At 48.1% G+C, this 23,541-nt stretch overlaps 1 protein-coding gene across 7 annotated transcripts in view; it reads left to right on the top strand.

Annotated features, from left to right (window-relative positions):
• The window catches only part of LOC137438952 (centrosome-associated protein 350), a 143,759-nt gene that overhangs the window by 102,224 nt on the left and 17,994 nt on the right, over positions 1-23,541 (top strand). For 6 of the 7 annotated variants that reach the window (XM_068134449.2, XM_068134453.2, XM_078767537.1 and 3 more), the window contains 8 exons: positions 172-359; positions 487-574; positions 751-897; positions 1,373-1,530; positions 1,727-1,833; positions 12,834-13,000; positions 14,451-14,556; positions 14,678-14,838. In XM_068134449.2, coding sequence (XP_067990550.2) covers positions 172-359; positions 487-574; positions 751-897; positions 1,373-1,530; positions 1,727-1,833; positions 12,834-13,000; positions 14,451-14,556; positions 14,678-14,838 — 1,122 coding nt within the window. The remainder of the gene's footprint in view (positions 1-171; positions 360-486; positions 575-750; positions 898-1,372; positions 1,531-1,726; positions 1,834-12,833; positions 13,001-14,450; positions 14,557-14,677; positions 14,839-23,541) is intronic. The other variant, XM_078767538.1, reaches the window with a different exon arrangement.

A 23,541-nucleotide genomic window follows, 5' to 3' on the forward strand; every position in this document is an offset into this window, starting at 1 on the left:
TTGTTTTATGAACAGTTACATGTTTATTTGAGACAAGTTTTGATACAACTGTTGTAGAAACAAATAAATAAGTTGATAACGATTTTGAGTTTTTTTGGCCAAAATCTGTCTCTCAGACTTCTTTTTAGGAATCTACCGAGCATAGCAACACAATGTGCTTGTTTTTGGCAGCGTAAAGCAAGCATTGCAACAAGACACAATACACCTGTGGCTGCAGTGCCCTCACTGGAGGTGTTAAGGCATCGAGTGAGGGATGAAGAATTGCGAGCACAGCACCAGGATGCTCTTCTTCAGTTCCGTGAGAAAGCACTTCGTGAAAAGACTTCGGCAGAGCTCGCCTGGCTCAAGCATCAAAAGCGGTGAAACGACATTACTCCGTGCTCACCCACTATACATACTTCATTTTGTTTTCGTAATGACTTTCCTTTTCCTCCCATACAATGCTGTACCTCCTCCTTCATCTCCCCTTTTTGGTGTGATGTTCAGAATCCTGCAGCAAGCTGGGGATCTTGGGCAGCTATTAATATTGAACCAAAAACAGCAGAACCTGCGTGTCCGATTGCAGCAAGAACAGGTGAGCATCCACATCCCTCTCCTTTTGGGTTTAAATGAATGGAAATAATATTTGTCATTGTATTTTTTGAGATGTTGCCTTGATGTGACCAATTCTATGACGAGTATTCTTTGGGTGATTTGAGGTAGTGTTTTTGAAGTGTATAGGAAAATGCTTTGCACGACCGGATTATGCAGGCAGAGATTCGGGGTCTGCGGGAGGCAGCTCGGGCAGCGAGCGAGGAGCGCCGGCTGATGCTCCGGCAACAAAAGGATATCATGAGGCTGCAGAGGGAGACGCAGCAGCTTCAGGGCCGACTCCGAGTTGCCACCATCAGATCTAAGGTGTGCAGCGTTTTCTCATTTTGCATCACGTGTGTAATTTTCATGAAAATGTACCACTCATCATCTTGGGTACAGTCGACTTTCATTGATATAAATACTTTTACAACATGTTTTGATGGGAAACATTATGAAATTTGATAGCTAAGGCTCATTTATGAGCCTGTAATTGTATTAGATGCAAGCTACAGACACATCCCCTGCCACCACCCAGGACAACGGACTATTAGAGTTACTATCAACCCAGCCTGAGTAGTACTAAGCTTTATAGTGGAATTGTAACCATTGTACAAAATATTTAATGGGTGCACACCAAGGCTTGTTATACATCATCAATTAAATTGTTAATTTTCCAAGACTTTGTTGGATAGTGCTCTTCTCAAAGAAAGACAAAGTGCCTGTTTAATCGATTATTTAATGGATCTTGGCCAGCAATTTGATTGCTTATACCAGTGGGAACTTTATTATTTAACCCCAGGAGATAGGAAGCTTGGAGGGCACAGTGAGAGAGAGCCTTGGAATTGAGGCAACGAGCCCTTCAGCCACCAGTGCCGGTAGCTGCAGCCCTTCTCCCCCCTCAACAACTGACAGGCATCATAGGTGGCTGAGTAAACATGGTCACAAGTTGGACGGAAGGTAAGACCTCATGCTAGCTGTCCAGGGGAAGGCCAGCCTCTGCCCTACAGTCAACCCTCTTTCCCTTCCACAACCCATATCTCTTGCTTAACAATTCTCCTTCTTTACTTCACTATTGTTACATATCTTCAGGATTAATTTTATTTCTATAATGTTTTGGGGCTCCTGCTTGGATTAACTGTATTGCCCACTGCAGATACCTGACAAGGCATGAGCAGAACCTATTGCAGAAAAACCCAGTGGGGAACTTGGGAACAGGAGCAGAGTCGTCCACCTCCTCCAGAAACACAAGACATGCAAAGGGTAACTAGAGCGGCACTCAGGGAAAGTGCATAGCTCCACCAGGCTGAACAGTTTACGTTTTGTAGTCCAATGATGGGCAGGATGTAACCAGCATGTTCTTGTCACCAACCCAACCTGTCCACCAAGTTTTGTCAAGACTCGTCCACAACTTTTGTTTTTTAAATATCATGCTGTGTATCGTTTTTTTTGCGGGTGGAAATGCGAATGGTTCGGTGGATGTGCGGAGTATCGTTGAGAGAGAGGAAGACAAATGATGAATTACAAAAGACGATGGGAATAGAGCCTGTGATGGATGCTGTGAAGAGGAACAGTTTGAGATGGTTTGGTCATGTGTTGAGGAAGGATGAAATTGACTGGTTGAGAAGAGCGATGGAAATGAATGTAGAAGGAAGTAGAGGACGGGGAAGACCGAGAAAGACTTGGCTAAAGATGGTGGAAGAACAAATGCGGGCAAGGGGGTTAACAAGGAGAGATGCAGAAAATAGGGCAAAATGGAGAAGATTGTCATGGGGACCGCAAGGCTAACCCCCGCTCTAGCAGGGAAAAATGGCCTTAAAATGCATGATGTTGTGTTGTGTTGTATATCGTTTTTGGCCCCATCTCTCAATGGTGGAGAATCACTTGATAATTAAAAATTTCTCATATCCAGATATTCACCAAACTCTAATCAATTTGAACTTGTCACACACCCAATCTGCCCACCAAGTTTAGTCCGAATCCGTCCACACCATTTTAAGATATTGTGCTATGCAGTAATCTCTGAAATATTGTTGTGTTATGTTCTTGGAAAATGCCGCGATATTCAAAACTTTGATGGTTGAAACCAATTTCCTGTGGGAATATGTGGGTCAGGTTCTTGGGCTTCAAGTAAATTTCGAGGAAGTTGGGCAGCAGCCATAAATAAACGCATCACAATTGAAATAAACACAAAAATAAATATAAATGTGTTTTACGATGAAAGCAGATTAAACTTTAATCTTCTGTACATAGGTCTAACGCGAGCCCAGTATCAGTTAGTGCTCAACGATTCCTTGTTCTTTCTTCTGTCGGGCCCTGCGAGAGAGAATTTTGAAAGCATGTGTTGCAATCAGTCAGATATTCCTATTAAGTGCATAAGTTGTACTTCAAGATAATTTTGAAAGAAGAAGAAGATTTATTGCGAAATGGGCCCTGCCCGGCCGAGGCGGCCTCGACCAGCCTCGCCACCTAGCCTATAACCTTCCCGGGGCCCGTCCCGACATTTTTTTGGTTCAGAGGTTTCCTCCTATCTTTCACCGTTCAGGAGATTAACGCGTGCAGACAAACAAAAAAACAAACAAACAAACAAACAAAAACTTTCTTATATATATATGGAAGATTAATTAAGTACTTATGTTTCCTTTCTCTTCTGGGCAATATCTCAGGAACCATTTGAGCTAGGAAGCTGATATTTGGACACGACAGTGACCAAGTGATGTGGCTATAAAGGATATTTTTGATTTATTGATTAATCAATTAATTATTTATTGATTAATCAATTGATTATTTCATTTTTTTGATTAATGACTTGTTTAATTAATTTTCAAAAGGTTACAGCTTTGGATGAAGCACTAATGGCTTAGGTATGCTCTTAGCCAATTTATTAAGAAAATATTTTATGATCAATTATTTATTTTAATTATGCAATTAACCAATCAATTATTGTACACCTCTCTCACCCAATACAGTCTCTATGAGCTGCACGGCGGTATTTCCGGGCGCCTAAGGCGCCCCGGCAATGCCGCGCTGGAGGATATTTAATTATTGGGCATGGGCGCAGTGTACTTTGAATGTATCTGTACTTGTTATTTTTTATTTTTAAATACATGGGCTAAGGCTCGTAATAGAGCTGACTGACCCACACTCACACACTCACACACTCACACACTCACACACACAAACACACACACACACACACACACGGACATACTGACGAGACAAACACTTAAAACAGCCACTGAGCTAGGGGGAAGTGTCATCACTGCCGTCACTTCCCAGGATACTCTGGGTGCAAGCGACGTCATAACGATGGCACCGCTTTTCTCACCGTACTCAGCGGGGCATTTCCTCAAGAGGAAATTCCTTCTTCCCATGGAGTGCAACCAATGGGGATTGTCCGTGCTCTATCCTTGTCAAGCAAGGAAGCAGCAAGTACCATTTTCAAAGTCTTTGGTATGACTTGAACCGTTCAATACCAGATGGGTGTTTTTTAGGAGACACCATCTCTTTACTGGATGGCCGGCTAGCTCCCTGCGGGAGCTTATTCTCCCTTTGCCAGGTGTTGTTTTTGGTCCTGGCAGGGTGTCACAGTCACCCTCCCCACTAGCAAAGCTACTGAGGGGTGTCGGTTAGTCGCCAACAACCGAACCATGTGGCAGGTTTTGTCCAAATCTGTCCATAACTTCTACCGACAGACAAACAAACGGGTGTGAATACATAACCTCTGTCCACCTTTGTTGGTGAAGGGAAACATAATCGCCTTTTGTGGCGGAGGTAATAAAGACGAGTCGTACCTAACTGGAAATAATAGCCTTTTATATAAGACAGTGTGGTTTTATCCTCCTGCATACCACAATCAAAATTATTTATTCTCCGGTGGTCATCTCGCACAACAATTACTTTGCGTCATGCACGGTTGATAAGCATTTTCTTTCCAACATCAGAATGCAGTTGTGGAATGATGTTGCTCATTCACAAAGTTTTATTACATCTCAAGACTTTCAAAAAAACGAAGCTCCTCTGTACAGAGGTAATCTGGGGAGTGTTATTTTTTTTTTTTTTTTTTTTTACTCGGACAAGTTGGTGCTTGTATTGGAGCCTGAGACCATCCCTAATAAATTTTAAATACAACAGGTTCTATCCAACAATGCAGAAACTTGAGAAGGTTTAGCAACCCGGATGTTTGGGAGAGGTATAGTACACATGGACACTGCTGGGACTTCCAGGAAAGAAGTTGGCATTTCAAAAAAGTGGATCTGGGATGAATTAACGGGGGTAGAAAAGATCAAGGTTTTGGCGGAGGGAAGATAAGAGATGGTGTTGAAGAGCTGTTTTAAAGACCTGGAGGGAGGAGTGGGATTGAAGAGAGTGACGGAGTTTATTCCAGAGGTGTGAGTAAAGAAGAATGAAAGAATGAAGGTGAGCAGAGAGTCTTGATTTTGGCAATTTCATCAGAAGATGGTTGCTGGCAGATCTTGTGCGACCTGGAGGAATATTTGGGGGACAGAGCACAGATAGAATTGGGGGAGCTAGGCCGGATAGGAGTCGGTAGAAGACAGAAAGACCACTTGCCTGCGGTGAGTGAGTGAAAGGCCCTCACAATTGGCTTCATCGCGGGAGATTCCAATGATTCTGAAAGCGTTGGTTTCAACAACGTGAAGCCGAGTTAGGTGTGAGGCAGGAGCACCAGCCCAGAGGGGAGAGCAGTATTCCATTGAGCTGCAGATGAAAGCCTTGTATGTGGTGAGGAGCTAAGGTGTGCCAAGGAAGGACTTCACAAAACGGAGGATGCCCAGTCGGCTTTCCCAGGAAAGATCATGGCAGATATTGAGACCCAAAAGCTTGAGTGACAGAACTTCTTGGAGAGGATTCTTCAGAAAGTAGATGGGAGGGTTGTCCAGCTGGTCTTTTCGGAGAGACATAGTAAGAGTGTGAGATTTGTCGGGATTGAAGACATGTTCCACTTGTTTGACCAGTCTGTGATTTTGTCCAGGTCTGCAGAGAGTGAGGAGGCTGCAGACTGCCGATCTCAGGGATGAGGAATGGAGTGACAGAGAGTAGAGTCATCAGCAAAGAGATAGAGAGGATTTTCCAGAGAGTCAGAGAGATCATTGATGAAGACCAGAAAAAGCGCAGGGCCCAGAACACTGCCTTGGGGAACTCCAGCCTGAACAAGAAGGGGAGATTATGTCGTGGAGGTAATGATTATGTTGTAGCGGTTACCGCTGGATGCACACAATCGCCTTGCACCGGCCAGAACACGGCCAGACGCGCCTCTCCCGGGCATGCCCGGACTCACTGTTCCCGGGCGTGCCCGGGAGGTTCGGGCACGCCCGGTCTCGTCTTTCCCGGGCATGCCCGCTCTCGCCTTTCCAGGGCTCGCCCAGAGCGTCCGGGCATGCCCGCTATCGCCTTTCCAGGGCTCGCCCAGAGCGTCCGGGCATGCCCGCTATCGCCTTTCCAGGGCTCGCCCAGAGCGTCCGGGCATGCCCGCTCTCGCCTTTCCAGTGCTCGTCCAGAGCGCCCGGGCACGCCCAGCCTCGACTTGCCAGGCAGCAGCCAAACACGCCCGGGCAGGTCCAGACTCGCCTTTCCAAGGCTCGCCCTTGACACCCGGGCATGCCCGGTATAGCTTTTGCCGGGCAAACTTCCCGACATAAATGTGTATATATATTGCTGCCCAATAAACGGGCTTTTGTCAGAATACCTGAGCTGTTTTGTTTCAATAAAGCAACTCGGACGAATTCCGTCTATGGTCGCGTCGATTCTTTCGACTCGCGTTGGAGCGCAGCTCCTTCACTGGTGACCTACCGACATGGACACGGCAGTGACTCTTAAACTGCCTACCTTCTGGGAGGCTCACGCGGCTGTTTGGTTCGCCCAGGCGGACTCCCAGTTCGCCCTGCGAGGCATCACCGCGGACGACACCCGCTTCCACCACATCGTGGCAGCGCTCGGTTCCGCCACCGCGGCCCGCGCCCTGAGCCTCCTCGAGCACCCGCCGGCTGCCGACAAGTATGACGCGCTGAAGACGCTCCTCCTCAACGCTTTCGCCCTCTCACCGGCGGCACGCGCACGGTGCCTGCTCGACCTGCCCGAGCTCGGCGACACGCGCCCGTCCGAGCGCATGGACTATATGCTCTCGTTGCTCGGTGAGCACTCTCCGGATTTTCTGTTCCGCGAGTTGTTCCTTCGCCAGCTGCCTCACCCGGTACGCCTCGCCCTGGCTGGCACGTCGATCACCGATCCCCGCGCCCTCGCCAGGGAAGCCGATAAGATCTCCTCGGCGGGCCAACACATCGGCGCGGCTACCTGGAGCCTGCCGCCGTCCGAGGCGACGCCCGAGCGCCCTGCGCGGTTGGAGGCCGAACTGCCGGTGAAACTGGCGGCCGCACCGACCGCTTCCGACACGACGGTCGGGGCCTCCACCTGACCAGGCGTGGTGTTATTACCACGCCAGGTTCGGACACAAGGCTCGGACGTGCCGACCCCCGTGCACTTTCGGCAAGTCGGGAAACGGCCGGGCCGGCGTTCATTCCCAGCCATGAGCGCCGGCCACTCGGGCAACTTGCTTTTTATTCGGGACAAAGCGTCCGGGCGGCGTTTCCTTTGTGACACCGGCGCCCAACTGAGCGTCATACCCGCCTCCGAGCAGGACAGGCGGGACGCCGTATGCGGCCCCTCTTTGGTCGCTGCTAATGGCTCGGCCATACGCACTTTCGGCCCGCGCAACGTCACCCTCTGCTTCGGCAGCCAGCGCTTTCAGTGGACCTTTGTGACCACCTGCGTCCCCATGGCTTTGCTGGGCGCCGACTTCCTCTGCGCGCACGGGCTGCTGGTCGACGTCAAACGTCGTCGCCTTGTCAACGCCGAGACCTTCAGCTCCCTGGCGTGCACGATGAGCAGCTCCGCGCCGACCGAACTGGCGTGCGCCCTCCCGACGGCGAACGAGTTCGCTCGCCTGCTCGCGGAATTCCCGGCCCTCACACGGCCGACGTTTTCGGCCGTCGCAGTGCGGCATGGGATCGAGCACCACATACCCACTACGGGCCCGCCGGTCTACGCCAGGGCCTGCCGCCTCGACCCGGCCAAGCTCGCCGTGGCAAAGGCCGAGTTCGACGCGTTGGAGCACCTCGGCATCGTGCGGCGCTCCAATAGCGCGTGGGCCTCACCACTGCACATCGTGCCAAAGCCGGGGGGCGGATGGCGCCCGTGTGGCGACTACCGCCGCCTCAACGACGCTACCACCCCCGACAGGTACCCGATCCCGCACATCCAGGACTTTTCCGCCCGTTTGGCGGGACGGGTCATGTTTTCCAAAATTGACCTGATACGGGGATACCACCAGGTACCTGTCCGGGCGGCCGACGTCCCAAAGATGGCCATCATCACGCCGTTCGGCCTGTTCGAATTTTTGAGGATGCCGTTTGGCCTCAAGAACGCGGCCCAGGCATTCCAGCGCTTAATGGACGGCGTGCTGCGCGACCTGCCATTTCTTTTCGTCTATCTGGAGGACATCCTCGTCGCCAGCACGTCCCGCGCCGAGCACCTCCTCCACCTCCGAACACTGTTCGGTCGCCTCAGCGAGCACGGCTTAATTGTCAACCGGCCAAATGCCACTTCGGCACGACGACCGTTGACTTTTTGGGCCACCGCATCACCAAGACCGGGGCCGTGCTGCTGCCGACCAAGGTCGAGGCCATCACCACGTTCCCGCGTCCCAGTTCCATCAAGGCCCTACAAGAGTTCCTCGGCATGGTGAATTTTTATCACCGATTCGTGCCCCGCGCTGCTCAGCTCATGCGGCCCCTTTACGAGGCCCTCCGGGGCAAGCCGGCCAAGCATGACATCGTTTGGTCCACGGCCATGGACGCGGCCTTCGCGAGCGCAAAACGGGCCCTCGCCGACGCAACGCTGCTGGCTCACCCGGTGCTCAACGCGCCCATCGCCCTCACTACGGACGCCTCCAACTACGCGGTGGGCGCCGTCCATGAACAATGGGTGGACGGGGTTTGGCAGCCACTCGCTTTTTTCAGCCGGCAGCTCTGGCCGAACGAGTTAAAATACAGCACGTTCGACCGCGAGCTGCTCGGTCTATTCCTGGCCGTTCGCCATTTCCGACACCTCCTGGAGGGCCGCCCGTTCACGGCTTTCCTCGACCACAAGCCGTTGGTCTACGCAATGGCCAAAGTCACGGAGCCGTGGTCGGCCCGCCAGCAGCGCCACCTCTCCGCCGTGTCGGAATTCACCACGGACATCCGGCACGTCGCCGGCAAAGACAACGCTGTGGCCGACTGTCTTTCTCGGGCCAGCGCGAACGCGGTCCACCTCGGCGTGGACTTCGCGCTCATGGCGGCCGACCAGACCACCGGCACCTCGGTGCAGGCCCTCCGGGCGGCGGACACGGGCCTCCGCCTGGCCGACATCCCCTTCGCAGGCACCGTCCTGCTCTGCGACGTCTCCCAGGGCCAGCCTCGCCTCATCGTGCCCGTTTTCTGGCAGCGCCGCATCTTCGCCTCCATCCACGGCCTTTCTCACCCGGGCCGGAAAGCTTCTCAGAAGCTGGTGTAGGCGCGTTTCGTCTGGCACGGCCTTCGACGGAACGTCCGCTACTGGGCCAACGCCTGCACGGCCTGCCAGCGGGCCAAGGTCCACCGCCACACCCAGGCCCCGCTGGCACCTTTCACCGTGCCTGCACAGCGTTTCGACCACGTCCACGTGGACCTGGTGGGTCCCCTGCCCCCATCGCGGGGGTTCACCCACCTGCTCACCATGGTGGACAGGACCACCAGGTGGCCGGAGGCCGTGCCCCTCACCTCCACCACCACCGCCGACGTGGCGCAGGCGCTCATCGCCACCTGGGTCGTGCGCTTCGGCGCACCGGCAGACATCTCGTCCGACCGCGGCCCACAGTTCACGTCCGAACTTTGGGGCGCGGTCGCCCGCTCGTTGGGGGTCACGCTGCACCGCACCACGGCCTACCACCCCCAAGCCAACGGGTTGTGCGAGCGGTTTCACCGCTCCATGAAGGCCGCACTCATGGCCGGCATTCAGGACGACGGTTGGACCGACCGGCTGCCGTGGGTCCTTTTGGGCCTCCGCACGGCCCCCAAGGAGGACCTCCGGGCGTCCGCCGCCGAGCTCGTCTACGGCCAGCCGCTCCGCGTCCTGGGCGAGTTCGTGCCCGACGCTACCAGTCCCTGGTCCGCCGCACACCAGCGCTCGGACCTCCAGGAGGCCGCCCGCCGATTTGCCCCCGTGCCAACGTCCCGCCACGGTGGCCCCCAGTCCTACGTCCCCCCGGCGCTTCGCACAGCGGAGTACGTCTTTGTGCATCATGACGCGCACCGGGGGCCACTCCGGCCGCCGTACAACGGGCCCTTCCGGGTCCTGCGACGGGGCGACAAGTCCTTTGTCGTCGACGTTTGCGGCCGGTCGGACCGGATCTCTGTGGACCGCCTCAAACCGGCGCACATGGACGTCGACCGACCACCACGGTTGGCCCTTCCTCCACGGCGAGGCCGCCCCCCGTCCACAGTTCCCCCCGCTCGACCACCCACCACCACGTCGGACCCCTCCCCACGACCCTCCAGGGGTCGCTTCGGCCGGGTCATCCGGACCCCCCTTAAATTGACCCTGCCGGTGCAGGTCGATTCTGGAGGGGCGTGTGTAGCGGTTACCGCTGGATGCACACAATCGCCTTGCACCGGCCAGAACACGGCCAGACGCGCCTCTCCCGGGCATGCCCGGACTCACTGTTCCCGGGCACGCCCGAACCTCCCGGGCACGCCCGGTCTCGTCTTTCCCGGGCATGCCCGCTCTCGCCTTTCCAGGGCTCGCCCAGAGCGTCCGGGCATGCCCGCTATCGCCTTTCCAGGGCTCGCCCAGAGCGTCCGGGCATGCCCGCTATCGCCTTTCCAGGGCTCGCCCAGAGCGTCCGGGCATGCCCGCTATCGCCTTTCCAGGGCTCGCCCAGAGCGTCCGGGCATGCCCGCTCTCGCCTTTCCAGTGCTCGTCCAGAGCGCCCGGGCACGCCCAGCCTCGACTTGCCAGGCCGCAGCCAAACACGCCCGGGCAGGTCCAGACTCGCCTTTCCAAGGCTCGCCCTTGACACCCGGGCATGCCCGGTATAGCTTTTGCCGGGCAAACTTCCCGACATAAATGTGTATATATATTGCTGCCCGATAAACGGGCTTTTGTCAGAATACCTGAGCTGTTTTGTTTCAATAAAGCAACTTGGACGAATTCCGTCTTTGGTCGCGTCAATTCTTTCGACTCGCGTTGGAGCGCAGCTAGTTCAATGTCATAATTCTACAAGTACAAAACTTCATCCGGTAAAGATGAAATTTCTTGAGCGTCATCTCAGGATAAACTAGAATCCGGGCACTCGGTAGAGCGCATACCTTCGCCGCAGCTACTGTTCTGTACTTGGCATGGGAGTGTATGCGATGTGAAACTTTATGTGAAATGCGATCGATTTTTAAAAATCAGAATTTGAGCAAATCTGTTTCATTCGTCTGTTAATATGCCTCCCCGATTGACAAATCTGCAATTTGAATTTCATTTGAGGTTGAAATGATTGCGGGAGATCGCGTTATAGTGATGACGTCTTGGATGGACATCCTCTTCTTCAGTCGCTCATAACTTTGAGTGAAATACGATCGAGTTAAAAATAGTCAGAATTTGAGCAAATCTGTTTCATTCGTTTGTTAATATGCCTCATCTCTTGACAAATCTGCAATTATAATTTTTTTTGAGGTTGAAATGATCGCGGGAGATTGCGTTATAGTGATGACGTCCTGGATGGACATCTTCTTCTTCAGTCGCGCATAACTTTGAGTGAAATACGATCGAGTTAAAAATAGTCAGAATTTGAGCAAATCTGTTTCATTCGTTTGTTAATATGCCTCATCTATTGTCAAATCTGCAATTATAATTTTTTTTGAGGTTGAAATGATCGCGGGAGATTGCGTTATAGTGATGACGTCCTGGATGGACATCTTCTTCTTCAGTCGCGCATAACTTTGAGTGAAATACGATCGAGTTAAAAATAGTCAGAATTTGAGCAAATCTGTTTCATTCGTTTGTTAATATGCCTCATCTATTGTCAAATCTGCAATTATAATTTTTTTTGAGGTTGAAATGATCGCGGGAGATCGCGTTATAGTGATGACGTCCTGGATGGACAGCTTCTTCTTCAGTCGCTCATAACTTTGAGTGAAATACGATCGAGTTAAAAATAGTCAGAATTTGAGCAAATCTGTTTCCCAAAATCTAATCAAATGTGTCCCGTATAATAACCAATCATCCCACCAAATTTCATGCAATTCGGTTGAATACTTTTTGAGTTATGCGATTAACATACACACACACAGACATACAAATAAATACACAGCGATCAAAACATAACCTTCCGCTTTTGCGAAGGTAATTAGTGGAGAAAAAAGAAATGATGACGTCATCGGTCATTTGGTTCGGCCGCAATATTTGTTTTAACCCAAAAGCCTTAAAAACCACTAAAAACACGTTCTGGCGAGTGTCTGCAATCTGATTGCTTTTTGTTGTTACCTCCGCCACCAAACTTGGATGGAGGTTATGTTTTCACCCCCGTCTGTCTGTTTGTTTGTGAACAAAATATCTCAGAAAGTTGTGGACGGATACGAACGAAATTTGGCAGAGATGTAGGGTATGTCGCAAGGACGAAATGATTAGATTTTGGTGAAGATTCGGATCTGGCTACTAGAATTTTTCGTGATTCTTCACCATTGGGTGCTGGGGCTAAAACAGTAGACAGACGGGGGTGCTGAGTGTTCATCTTCACCCCATGTTGCAGCACTTCTTTCCTGCTGGGAGGGGTGTCTTCCAGGATGACAATGCCCCCATCCACAGAGCATGTGTGGTCGCCCAATGGTTTGATGAGCATGACACTGATATTATCCAAACTTCATGGCCTTCTCAGTCACCAGATCTGAACCTAATCGAGCAGGATATCTCAAAAAGTTATGGATGGATTTGGACGAAACTTGATGGACTGGTTGTGTGTGATACAAGGAAGAATGAATTCGATTTTGGTGAAGATCTGAATATGGATTCGGATTGGAGAATTTTTTTTTTTTTTAGTGATTCTTCACAATTGAGTGATATGGCTAACCATGCGGAGGAATGCTCTCTCCTGTGTGTCGTTCTAGTTTATATTTGAAAGACTTTCTGGTAATAATGACACAAGTCCTGACTTTCTGATGCACGTTTTGTACCCTCTGCAGGCGAGGATTCTGACAATCTGGTTTCGAATCTGGATTCCTGTGGAGCAATGAAGGCCAGCGATGGAAGTTCAGTGGTAGAGGAATTGGAGAGTGCAGTTATATCACGTTCTTTTTCAGATGTTGGCAATGCCGAACAAAGTTTGAAAATGATGGCAATGCATGACATGGTATGGAAATAAATGTTGAATAGAGATTTGTACAAGCCGTTTTGGTGTTGAAAACTGGCTTTAGAATATCTTACTTGAGATTAATGTTTTTATTGCATTATGGAAATACAGGTAGTGGACAAAAAAATGGAATCACCTGGGTAAATGACGGACACCAAGTATATTGAAAGCAATAGCTTCCACACAGGTGTGGCCCATGTGTTAATTAAGCAAATAATATCCCAGCATGCTTAGGGTCATGTATAAAAATGCTGCACATGCCAGGTTGCCTATAATTAATGGCTCGCATGGCTGTAAGAGGAGACCTCAGTGACTTTGAAAAGGTGGTGATTGTTGGGGCACATTTGGCAGGAGCTTCAGTGACAAAGACAGCTCAACTTGCTGATGTTTCATGAACAACTGTGTCTAAGGTGATGTCGGCGTGGAACTCCAAGGGAAAGACATAATCGATAAAGGGCAACAATGTGTGGAAGATCATACTCCAGGATCGTGATATCCATGCATTAATTTGAAGTACAAGGCAAAGGAGGTGAGCCACTGCAGATCAATTGACTGTAAATATCAACATGGGGTGCGAGCAGCCAGTTTCATCAAAAACGGTCTGCCGAGAATGTCACAGAGCGGGATACCAAAGTTGGGTTGCAGTGCACAAACCGCTCATCACACCTGACAATACATGTTTGCCAGTCCAGTGGTACAAAGATCACAGGCAATGGACTACCAAGCAGTGGAAAAATGTGATATGGTCAGATGAATCATCCTTCACCATGTTCTCGACAAATGGACGAGTGCATATGTCACGTAAACCTAAAGAACTCTACAACCCTGAGTGCTTGTTTCCAACAGTGAAGGGTTCTGGTGGTTCTGTAATATTGTGGGGTGTATTTTCCTGGCATGGTTTGGATGCAGTCATTCCCTTAAGGCAAGGTCATTGCCAATCGCTGCTTAATGGTGCTGAGTGTTCATCTTCACCCCATGTTGCAGCACTTCTTTCCTGCTGGGAGGGGTGTCTTCCAGGATGACAATGCCCCCATCCACAGAGCATGTGTGGTCGCCCAATGGTTTGATGAGCATGACACTGATATTATCCAAACTTCATGGCCTTCTCAGTCACCAGATCTGAACCTAATCGAGCATTTATGGGATATTCTGGAACGATGCCTGAGACAGCGTTTTCCACCTCCATCAAACAGGTGTGTGTTGATTGACTTTCTCATGGAAGAATGGTGCCACAACCCTCCTGCAGAATTCCAGACGCTGGTGGACTCTATGGCACCGTGCATACATGTTGTACCTGACGCACGTGGTGGTCCAACACCCTATTAAAGTGACTTTACATTGGGGTTTCCATTTTTTTTATCCACTACCTGTAGGTTGTCATGGGGGTGATTGCTTAATGCTAATTTATCTCACGATAGATGTTCCTGAGGCATCAACTCTTATTTTGCAGGTTGGTGAGCCAAGTAAAAGTGCGAAGACAATGATCAAACCATCAAAAGCGTTTTTATGTCGATCCAACGATATTGGGACAAATTCTCATTCTGCACCTCATTCTGGTACAGCAATATGCTTTCAAAAGAATGATTGGGGATTATTATTATTTGCAAGAGAACACAGCAAACTTTTCAGCATGTCTTCTCACCTGTCTTCATCCACACCTCCTCCTTCCTGTAACAGAGGTACTGTCGGACCAGAGTGACATCGAGGGTCGGGTACATGCTCTGGAAGCCGAGCTGCATAGCCGACGACAGGTGGCAGAACGTCTGAGGAGGGAGCAGCAGCGAAGGCATATTGAGAAGCTGCATGCCCGAGAGGAGAGTCTCAGCAAGCAGCTGGAGGTAAGATTACCACGGAACTACATGTGTTAAGGCCCCATAGTAACACTTTAATACATTTCCCATGCTATCAGAGCATCACAGTGGAGGATTAAAAAAGCTATTATGTATGATACTTAGGTTAATGTAATGTTTGTGGGAGGAAGAAGACAGAATGGGAAGAAAGGATGTCCTTGTATTTCCTGGAGATATTGGTGTGGTTTAGTGAAGTTCAGTTGGTTTAGTGAAGTTCAGTTGAAGTTCAGTTGGTTTAGTGAAGTTCAGTTGAACTACCAGGCCAGAAACCAGGCTGTCGGGTTAAAGGGGCAAGCATTGGCACCCACTTCTTCACATCATATAAAATAATGATGATCACCCTAAGTGGTGTTTTCCTAGTTGCACCCTTTATCTTGGTGTGTGTGCACCGAGTGTTCTCCTAATATGCCTTGCAATTTATGCTGAGCTAGGCAAAGATGCCTTGTCATGATAAAACTCAGATTGATCCGTCAGGAGAAGAGCCACCGTCACCTGGTTTATTACTAAGTGCACACAATTTGGGGAGACGATGATAATTTGTTTATTCCTCTGGATTTCTTTCGATTAACTAAAATAGCATTTCTTCATCGTAATGAAAAACGACACTCAACAAGTTCTTTGTGATCAACAAGTCGTTGCTTCACTTGGGATTTTAAACAAAAATGGTGTTTTCCTGGAAGGACATCCTAAAAGTCGAAATTATTTGAACATATGGGTCAACAAAAGTAGTTTAGATACACCCCTCTAAAGCTCGTTTGACTAAAGATTTCACAAATGTGTCGCTGCTCGCAATGTTCTGATTTGAGACTTGACCCAAAGGTAGTCTTGCCTCACTTTTCAAATCAACAAAGGCTTGCACAAGAATTGCAAGAGAATAGAGTCTGGAGCCCCTCTCGCCACACGCACGCACGCACACACGCACGCACACACACACACACACACACACACGAAAGGTGGTACTTTGAATGTACAACCGTATCATTTGCATTTTGTTTGAATTTCCTTGACTTTTATCATCCACCGGTGATGGGTTGTAACAATTGATATGCTCCTTAAATTTGAACAATACGAATTAAAAGCATTTAAATCTATCACAACTCAAATTCTCTTAGGCTTGGCAGCACACTTCAGACGGCGGGCTCGACTCGTGCTCCTGGGTGGCCTTGGTCACATGTGGAGCTGGCTAGACGAGCCTGTGGTCTGACGTGCGCTGCTTTGGTGCAGGAGATGCTGTTGTAGCGATACTGTACTGCATGTCAGTCGGCGAGTGAGTGTGTCTGCACTGGTTCTCAGAACTACCGTAATCTATCTATTCCGATGAGGCTCTGCATTTTAAAATGTTTTGTCTTGTTCTTTCTAACCCTTGTGTACGTTTGTTTGTTTACATTCAAACTAAAATAGTTTTTATTGTTTGTGTAAATGGCGTTGGATGTTGGATTATGGTTGTGTAATTTCAAAATTGTTGTTTTATCATTATGTAAATCTCAAGGCAACGTAAAATCAATTATTCGTTTCTCATCCAGGCTTTTCAAAAAAAAATAATGAGGGGGCATTTTACTATTTGATATTTTCCAGATTTTTTCCAAGATGGCCACCACATGGTGAAGTCTACCAGACCAAAGGCTAGCACACTACCACCAACACGCATCCCATTTACCATTAAAAATGACGTTGGTCATCTACCCAATACGTCACCAGCTACTGCAGAAGTGGCACTGTCTGCTGTTCTGTGCACTTATACGTACTGAACCGGTACTAGATATATGCGGACTTGCACTACTGACCTAAGCTATCTGGTAGTTGTGGTCGTCGATGAGTGTTTCCTGGTTGAACTCTCAATTTGCAAATTCGTTGAATATATATACCCCAGACTCTGGGTTCCGTTGGATGCCGTATGAGCCTACCATGGCTTAAAAAACTTTCTGCCAGCCTTCAGGATGTATACACAAATGAAGACCATTTTAAGACCGACATGTAGGTCTACTGTACTTCGTCAGTAGCTCAATTAAAGCTACCAAAAAAGTTCGTTCTTGAGATCGATAACGCACACGCTATCGCTAGCACTTGCTATCTAGGTAACTTAACTGTACAGTGTACATGTTATGTACATGTCTCGAAAATCGCATTCACTGAGCCCTCAGTGCGGCGTGAGCAAGCATACTTGCAGACAAGATAAATTTCATTTGCGTGAGCGCTAGGCCTATAGTGATCATAAAATAATTATTGGTCTGGTTTCCAGACTCCCATCACAAAAATAAAAGAATAAAAAATGTTAGTTTCCATACATTTGTCAATCAAATGTCAATACATTTGATACAACAACAACATACACAACATGCATTTTAAAGGCCATTTTCCCTGCTAGAGCGGGGGTTAGCCTTACGGTCCCCATGACAATCTTCTCCATTTTGCCCTATTTTCTGCATCTCCCCTTGTTAACCCCCTTGCCCGCATTTCTTCTTCCACCATCTTTAGCCAAGTCTTTCTCGGTCTTCCCCGTCTTATACTTCCTTCTACATTCATTTCCATCACTCTTCTCAACCAGTCACTTTCATCCTTCCTCAACACGTGACCAAACCATCTCAACCTGTTCCTCTTCACAGCATCAATCACAGGCTCTATTCCCATCATCTTTCGCAATTCATAATTTGTCTTCCTCTCTCTCAACGATACTCCGCACATCCGTCGAACCATTCGCATTTCCACCCTTTCCAACCTTCGTTGCTGCTCTACGTTCATTACCCATGTCTCGCTCCCATAAATCATAACACTTCTCACACATGCAGCATACACCTTTCCCTTCAGCTTCAACGACACTCCCCTCATCATCAGCACGCCACTCAATTCCCGAAACTTCTTCCATGCACATCTCACTCGAGCAACCGTTGCCGAGTCTGATCCACCGTCTCCATTCAGCATGTCTCCGAGGTAGCAAAATGTTTTCACACCTTCCAGCTTCATGCCGTCTCCAAGATCCAACTCAACATTTCCTCCATCTGCAGCTCCCTCTGTGCACACCTTACATTTGAATGTAGCTGCCACACTGGTTAATCACCCTCTCAGACCACTACATTTTTGATAAACCCACTCAGCGCACATTGTACACTGAATGGAGTTCACTCCGACACCCTTCCTACACACAGCACACGGCCACTTCCCAGTTCTTTCCACCTCACCACATGCTTTACCACTTGCCATCACCTTCGTCTTTCCGATATTCACCTTCAGACCTTTTGTCTCCATACATTCCTTCCACGTGTTCATCTTTTCCTTCAGTCCATCCATACTTTCCGCAATCAACACCAGATCATCTGCATACAACAACTCCCACAGTAAACCCTCCTTTACGTTCTGAGCCAGCACCTCCATCACAGCTACAAATAGTAGTGGACTTAGTACCGACCCCTGATGCACTCCCACCTTCACCTCAAACTCACCCCTGTTCCCGTCCTTCGTCCTTACAGCTGTGCGTGCTCTTTTGTACATTGCCGTCACGACTCTGATCAACCATTCCTCCACTCCTAACTTCCTCAATGCCCATGTCAATACTTTGCATGGAACCCGATCGAATGCTTTCTCCAGATCAACAAACCCAAGAAACAACTTCTTCCTCTTCTCCATGTACTTCTCCTGCAACTGCCTCACAATGAAAAGCGCGTCTGTCGTTCCTCTTCCTGGCATGAATCCAAACTGCATTTCGTCGATCTTCACTTTCTTCCTTATCCTCCTCTCCAACACCCTTTCCAATACCTTCATTCCATGCTCCAATAACTTTATCGCTCGGTACGAGCTACACTCCAGAGGGTCACCTTTCCCCTTGTATAGAGGGACGAGGGTACTCAGTTCCCAATTTCAATGGAATGCGGCCTTCTTTCACCACCAGATTACAGATCTCTGTCATTCTCTTCACACCCCAACTTCCTGCTGCCTTCAACATATCTCCCACAACTCCCGTCGGCCCTCCCGCTTTTCTACCCTTCATTGCCTTTATCGCTTCCTCAACTTCCTTCTCAGTTATCTTCTCTGCCGGTCCTAAAACTGGGTTACTCTCTATGTTGCCATCCCATTCATTCTCTGTATTCAACAGCATTTCCATATATCTTTTCCATCTTCCTTTAATTCCATCTGGGTCGACAACGATTTGTCCCACTTCATCCTTCAAGCAACTCACCCCCATCACATCACACCTCTCTTTCACTATCTGCTTTGCAATCCTGAATACTGCTTTCTGACCCTCTTCCGAATCCAAGCGTTCTCCGAACATTTTCCTACATGCCTCCTGCGCCTTTGCTACCTCTTTCTTTGCAGCCTTCCTGGCTGCCTTATAACTTTAATGCTCTGCTGTTTCTGCTCCCGTACCCTTCGCCTTCTGCCACTCCTTGAACTTCTTCCTCTTCTCGTCAATCCTCTTTCCAACTTCATCATCCCACCACCATGTTTCCGAGTGCCTCGATGGTCCTTTTGTCCATCCACATACCTCACCAACGGCTCCCAACAGACTAGCTTTCATTGACATCCAACCACTTTCAAGCTCAACCACATCATCCTCGACCCTACTCAGCCTCTCTTTTAATGCCTCCCTTACTGTCACCTCTTTCAACCTCCACACCTTCATTCTCGGTTGGTACTTCACCCGCCGAGCTCTCCTCGCACCTTTCACCCTTACGTCGCAGACAACCAAGTGGTGCTGTGAAACAGCCTCCTCCCCCGGGATCACCTTTGTGTCCCGGAGGTGCCCCCTATGTCGCCTACGCACCATCAGGTAGTCAACGGTTGTCGTCGACCCACCTGACGTGTATATAACAAGCTTATTATCCTCTTTCTGGAACTGAGTATTACAAATCAACAAATCAGCTCCATCAGCAAACTCCAAAATCCTTTCACCTTCTCCATTTCTCACACCATATCCGTAACCCCCATGAACTCCGTCAAAACCATCCATACTCCTTCCCACATGACCATTTAGGTCTCCTCCTACCACAACAACTTCCTCATCTTTCACGTTTTCCATCAGCTTCTCTATCGCACACCAGAACTTGTCCTTCTCTTCATCGCTTCGACCAACCTGCGGAGCATATCCCGAGATGAAGTTCACCAAGAGCTTTCCAATCATCATTTTCATCATCATCAACCTATCACTCACTCTAGTCACACTCACCACACTGTCTCCAAACTCCTCAGAAAACAGGACACCAACACCATTCACGCCCTCCGGGCACCCTTGCCACACAAACTTGTATTTCTGTCCCTGCCTACCCTTCACCATTCACCATGTCAATACATTTGATAGAGAGGGAAAAACAACCCAACGTACTTTTGAAGCGCGTGTTGTTTTTCAGTGAATCATGCTGCTTTGGAAGCACCGAATGAGTCGGGTTGTTGTTCTGTGTGGTTTTTTTATTTTTTTTTATTTATTTATCTGGAGAGCAAATTGTAGATATCAAAAGAAAGGAGGCGGGCGTCAAAAAGGAAGCGGGCGGGGGCGAGAAACTAATAATTTATTTTACTTGGCCTAATCTGTATTGATCTATATTGGATGGGATTTCTATTTTGTTTCCAAAGCATTGTTCAAATGAAATTGCTCCCACAGGATAATAATTGACAAATGATCTATAAAACAAGATTGGCGAGGGGAATTATTTTACGTTGAAATTTATATTCCTTGTGTAATCCAAATTCTGTTGGATTGGCCTGTTTAGCATTACCTACCTGAACTAATAGCTCATCAAGCTCGGAACTCGGGTTCAAATCCCATATACTGTACTGTGCTAATTTGTTACTTGGTGGGAAAAAAATATTTTTGGACAAGTATGTTGATCACTCCGGTTTGTGGGTTTGTCTGTCCACTCACTTATACTTGCCTACAGGTCACAATTTTAAACCGATCTTCACGAAACTCCACCAAATGGTGGAGTTGGTGGTCCGACAGAATCCTATTTATTTTTAGGTCAAAATGTCAACATAGACCAAAAGTCAACCACTTTTCTTCAAATTTCTAAAATCCTCAATTTTTATGATCGACTTGAAATTTCAATAGAATTTTCATATCAGCTAACAGAATTCAACCACCAACTATTTTTGAGATCAACATAGGCCTAAGGTCAACCACCTTTTTTCAAATTTCTAAAATCCTCAATTTTTATGATTGACTTGAAATTTCAATAGTATTTTCATATCAGCTAATATAATTCAACCACCAACTATTTTTGAGATCAACATAGGCCAAAGGTCAACCACCTTTTTTCAGATTTCTAAAATCCTCAATTTTCATCCGATTGACTTGAAATTTGAATAGGATTTTCATATCAGTGAACTGGATTCAACCACCAACTATATTTAAGATCAGGATAGGCCAAAAGGTCAACAAAGGCCAAATTTCTAAGATTGTCAATTTTCATCCGATTAACTTAAAATTTGAAGGCAATTTGCATATCAGGTCACATAATTCAACCACCAATTTATTTGTGAGGTCAAAGGGATGCTCTACCAAGTGCCATTCTACTTTGTTCTCTTTTGCCAAGTGTCGCTCTGAGTGATGTTTCATTTGTTTATTGTCTGCTGATGTCCTGATTGTTGTTGAAGCACACCAACATCTCCTCATGTCTGTCTTGCACATGGTTTACGTGCAAGCTCTTCCATGAGCATTGGATCAATGTAAAAAATATGTTTTTAAACATTTCTGGAATAAGTCTTTGTTCTCACAACTACAGGGTGCTCCAAAAAGATCTGGACAACTTTGCTTGTTTCTATACAGACTTGGCATTTAATATGGAATTTTTTTTTTGTGGGGGTGAACTTACTTTTCAAGATGACTTAGAACCAAAAGTTCATTAGAATTATGTTGAAATTATTCTAGATTTTGTTAATGTGACCTTTAAAAGAAACAAAAACCACACTTGACATTTTGAAGCAAATAAATTGATCCTTGAAAGTGATGTAAACTGATATCGAACTCAATTCACGGACAGTACTGTGTTAAACTTCTGTACGTTTTCCAGAAGTATCTCTTTATTTTGCACATTAGCCAAAAAAAATTTCAACAAAAGCAAAAGTTAAATTATGACTGGGATTACGGACAGTAAAATTACAGTTCAGTACTTCGTGTAACCCCCACGAGCATTCAGGAGAGCACGTACACGTCGAGGCATGCTGTTAACGAGATTTGCCAAGGTTTGGTCAGGAATCGCTTGCCATGCAGTGACAATAGCCTGCTGCAATTCACGCACAGAGGTAGGCTGCTGGTCCAAGTTGTCGATTTGACGCGTTAATTCTGCCCACAAGTTCTCTGTCGGATTCATATCCGGGGACATGGCAGGCCACTCCATATGCTCGACACCACGGTCAGCAAGAAAGTGTTGGATCATGCGAGCACGATGAGGCCGTGCATTGTCATCTTGGAAGACAAAGTTTCCTCGAAAGGCTGCACGAGCAAATGGAAGCAATGTTTCTTCCAGAATGGCCCTGTACTTGAACTGGTTCAGGTTTCCATTCAGAACAACCAGGTCAGTTTTGCCCCCTGCATGAAAAGCAGCCCAAACGGTCACCCCACCACCTCCAGCTTGGACTCTTGGCACAATACAATCTTCGTTCTAGGCTTCATGCACTTGTCTGCGCACTCGGTTGAGGCCATCTTGACGATAGACCAGAAATCTAGACTCGTCACTGAAGGTCACATGATTCCAGTGTCCTGGCTACCATTGACGGTGCTCTCTGACCCACTGCAATCGGCGCTGGCTGTGTCGTCTGGTCAGGTGTGGCTTTCTCAGGGGACGCCTGGCACGATAGCCTGCTTGAACCAGTCGTTGGTTGACGCCTTCTGGATACAGGCACATTTGTCAGTTGCTGCCACTCAGCCCGAAGCCGATTAGCTGACTTGGTACGGCCATTGCAGACTAACCGGTGCAGCTGGCGATCATCTCTCCTTATGGTTCTGCGGGGACGTCCTGGCCTCGGTATTGGAGTAGGGACACCCCTCTGAGCATTTCGTTTCAGGATCTTTGACACCTGACCTTGAGTGATGCCATACTGCCGAGCAATAGCACGCTGTTTCATGCCGGAATTTCGTAAAGCCACCACTCCATGACAAACGGCATTGTCGAGTTGACGGACCATCTCCAGAGGAAGCGGCAATAACCTTTGTAGATGTGCAGCAGTTGTTTTCCACTAATACAGAATGCAACAACCCTTATATACCCGATTGTGAAGCCAATCGTCAAATGTACCTGTCCTTACATTTTGTCACGCCACCTGTGATATTATCCTGTTATTGAATTCTTGCTGCGAAAGACAATCAGTGACATGGTTCTTTCAACAAAGAAATCACCGAAGCGTAAAAGAAACTCACCAGATTGATATACTGAGTTCAGAAAGTAAACCCAAGTCAAGAAAAAAAAAAAATTCCATATTAAATGCCAAGTCTGTATTTAGTAACTAATGATCCAATGATGCCCTTTGTTTCATATGATATAGAAACTCATTAAGTTTTTTTTATTTACAGATCTGGTGGTTTAATGTAAAAGAAAATGGCGACTGCACAAGGGAAAGCTCAATGTGTCGAATGGTTCATCGAAACGAGATACAAGTTCCGACACACAAGTACATGTAATTTCTGTACAATATATGGAAGAAACTCGCCATCGCACACTCGTATCAGAGTGGAACAAGAAGTTTGAGATTGGAGTTGGTCAGAAA

Source organism: Myxine glutinosa, chromosome 13 (assembly GCF_964187855.1).
Source record: "Myxine glutinosa chromosome 13, kmMyxGlut1.1, whole genome shotgun sequence".
NCBI lineage: Eukaryota > Metazoa > Chordata > Myxini > Myxiniformes > Myxinidae > Myxine > Myxine glutinosa.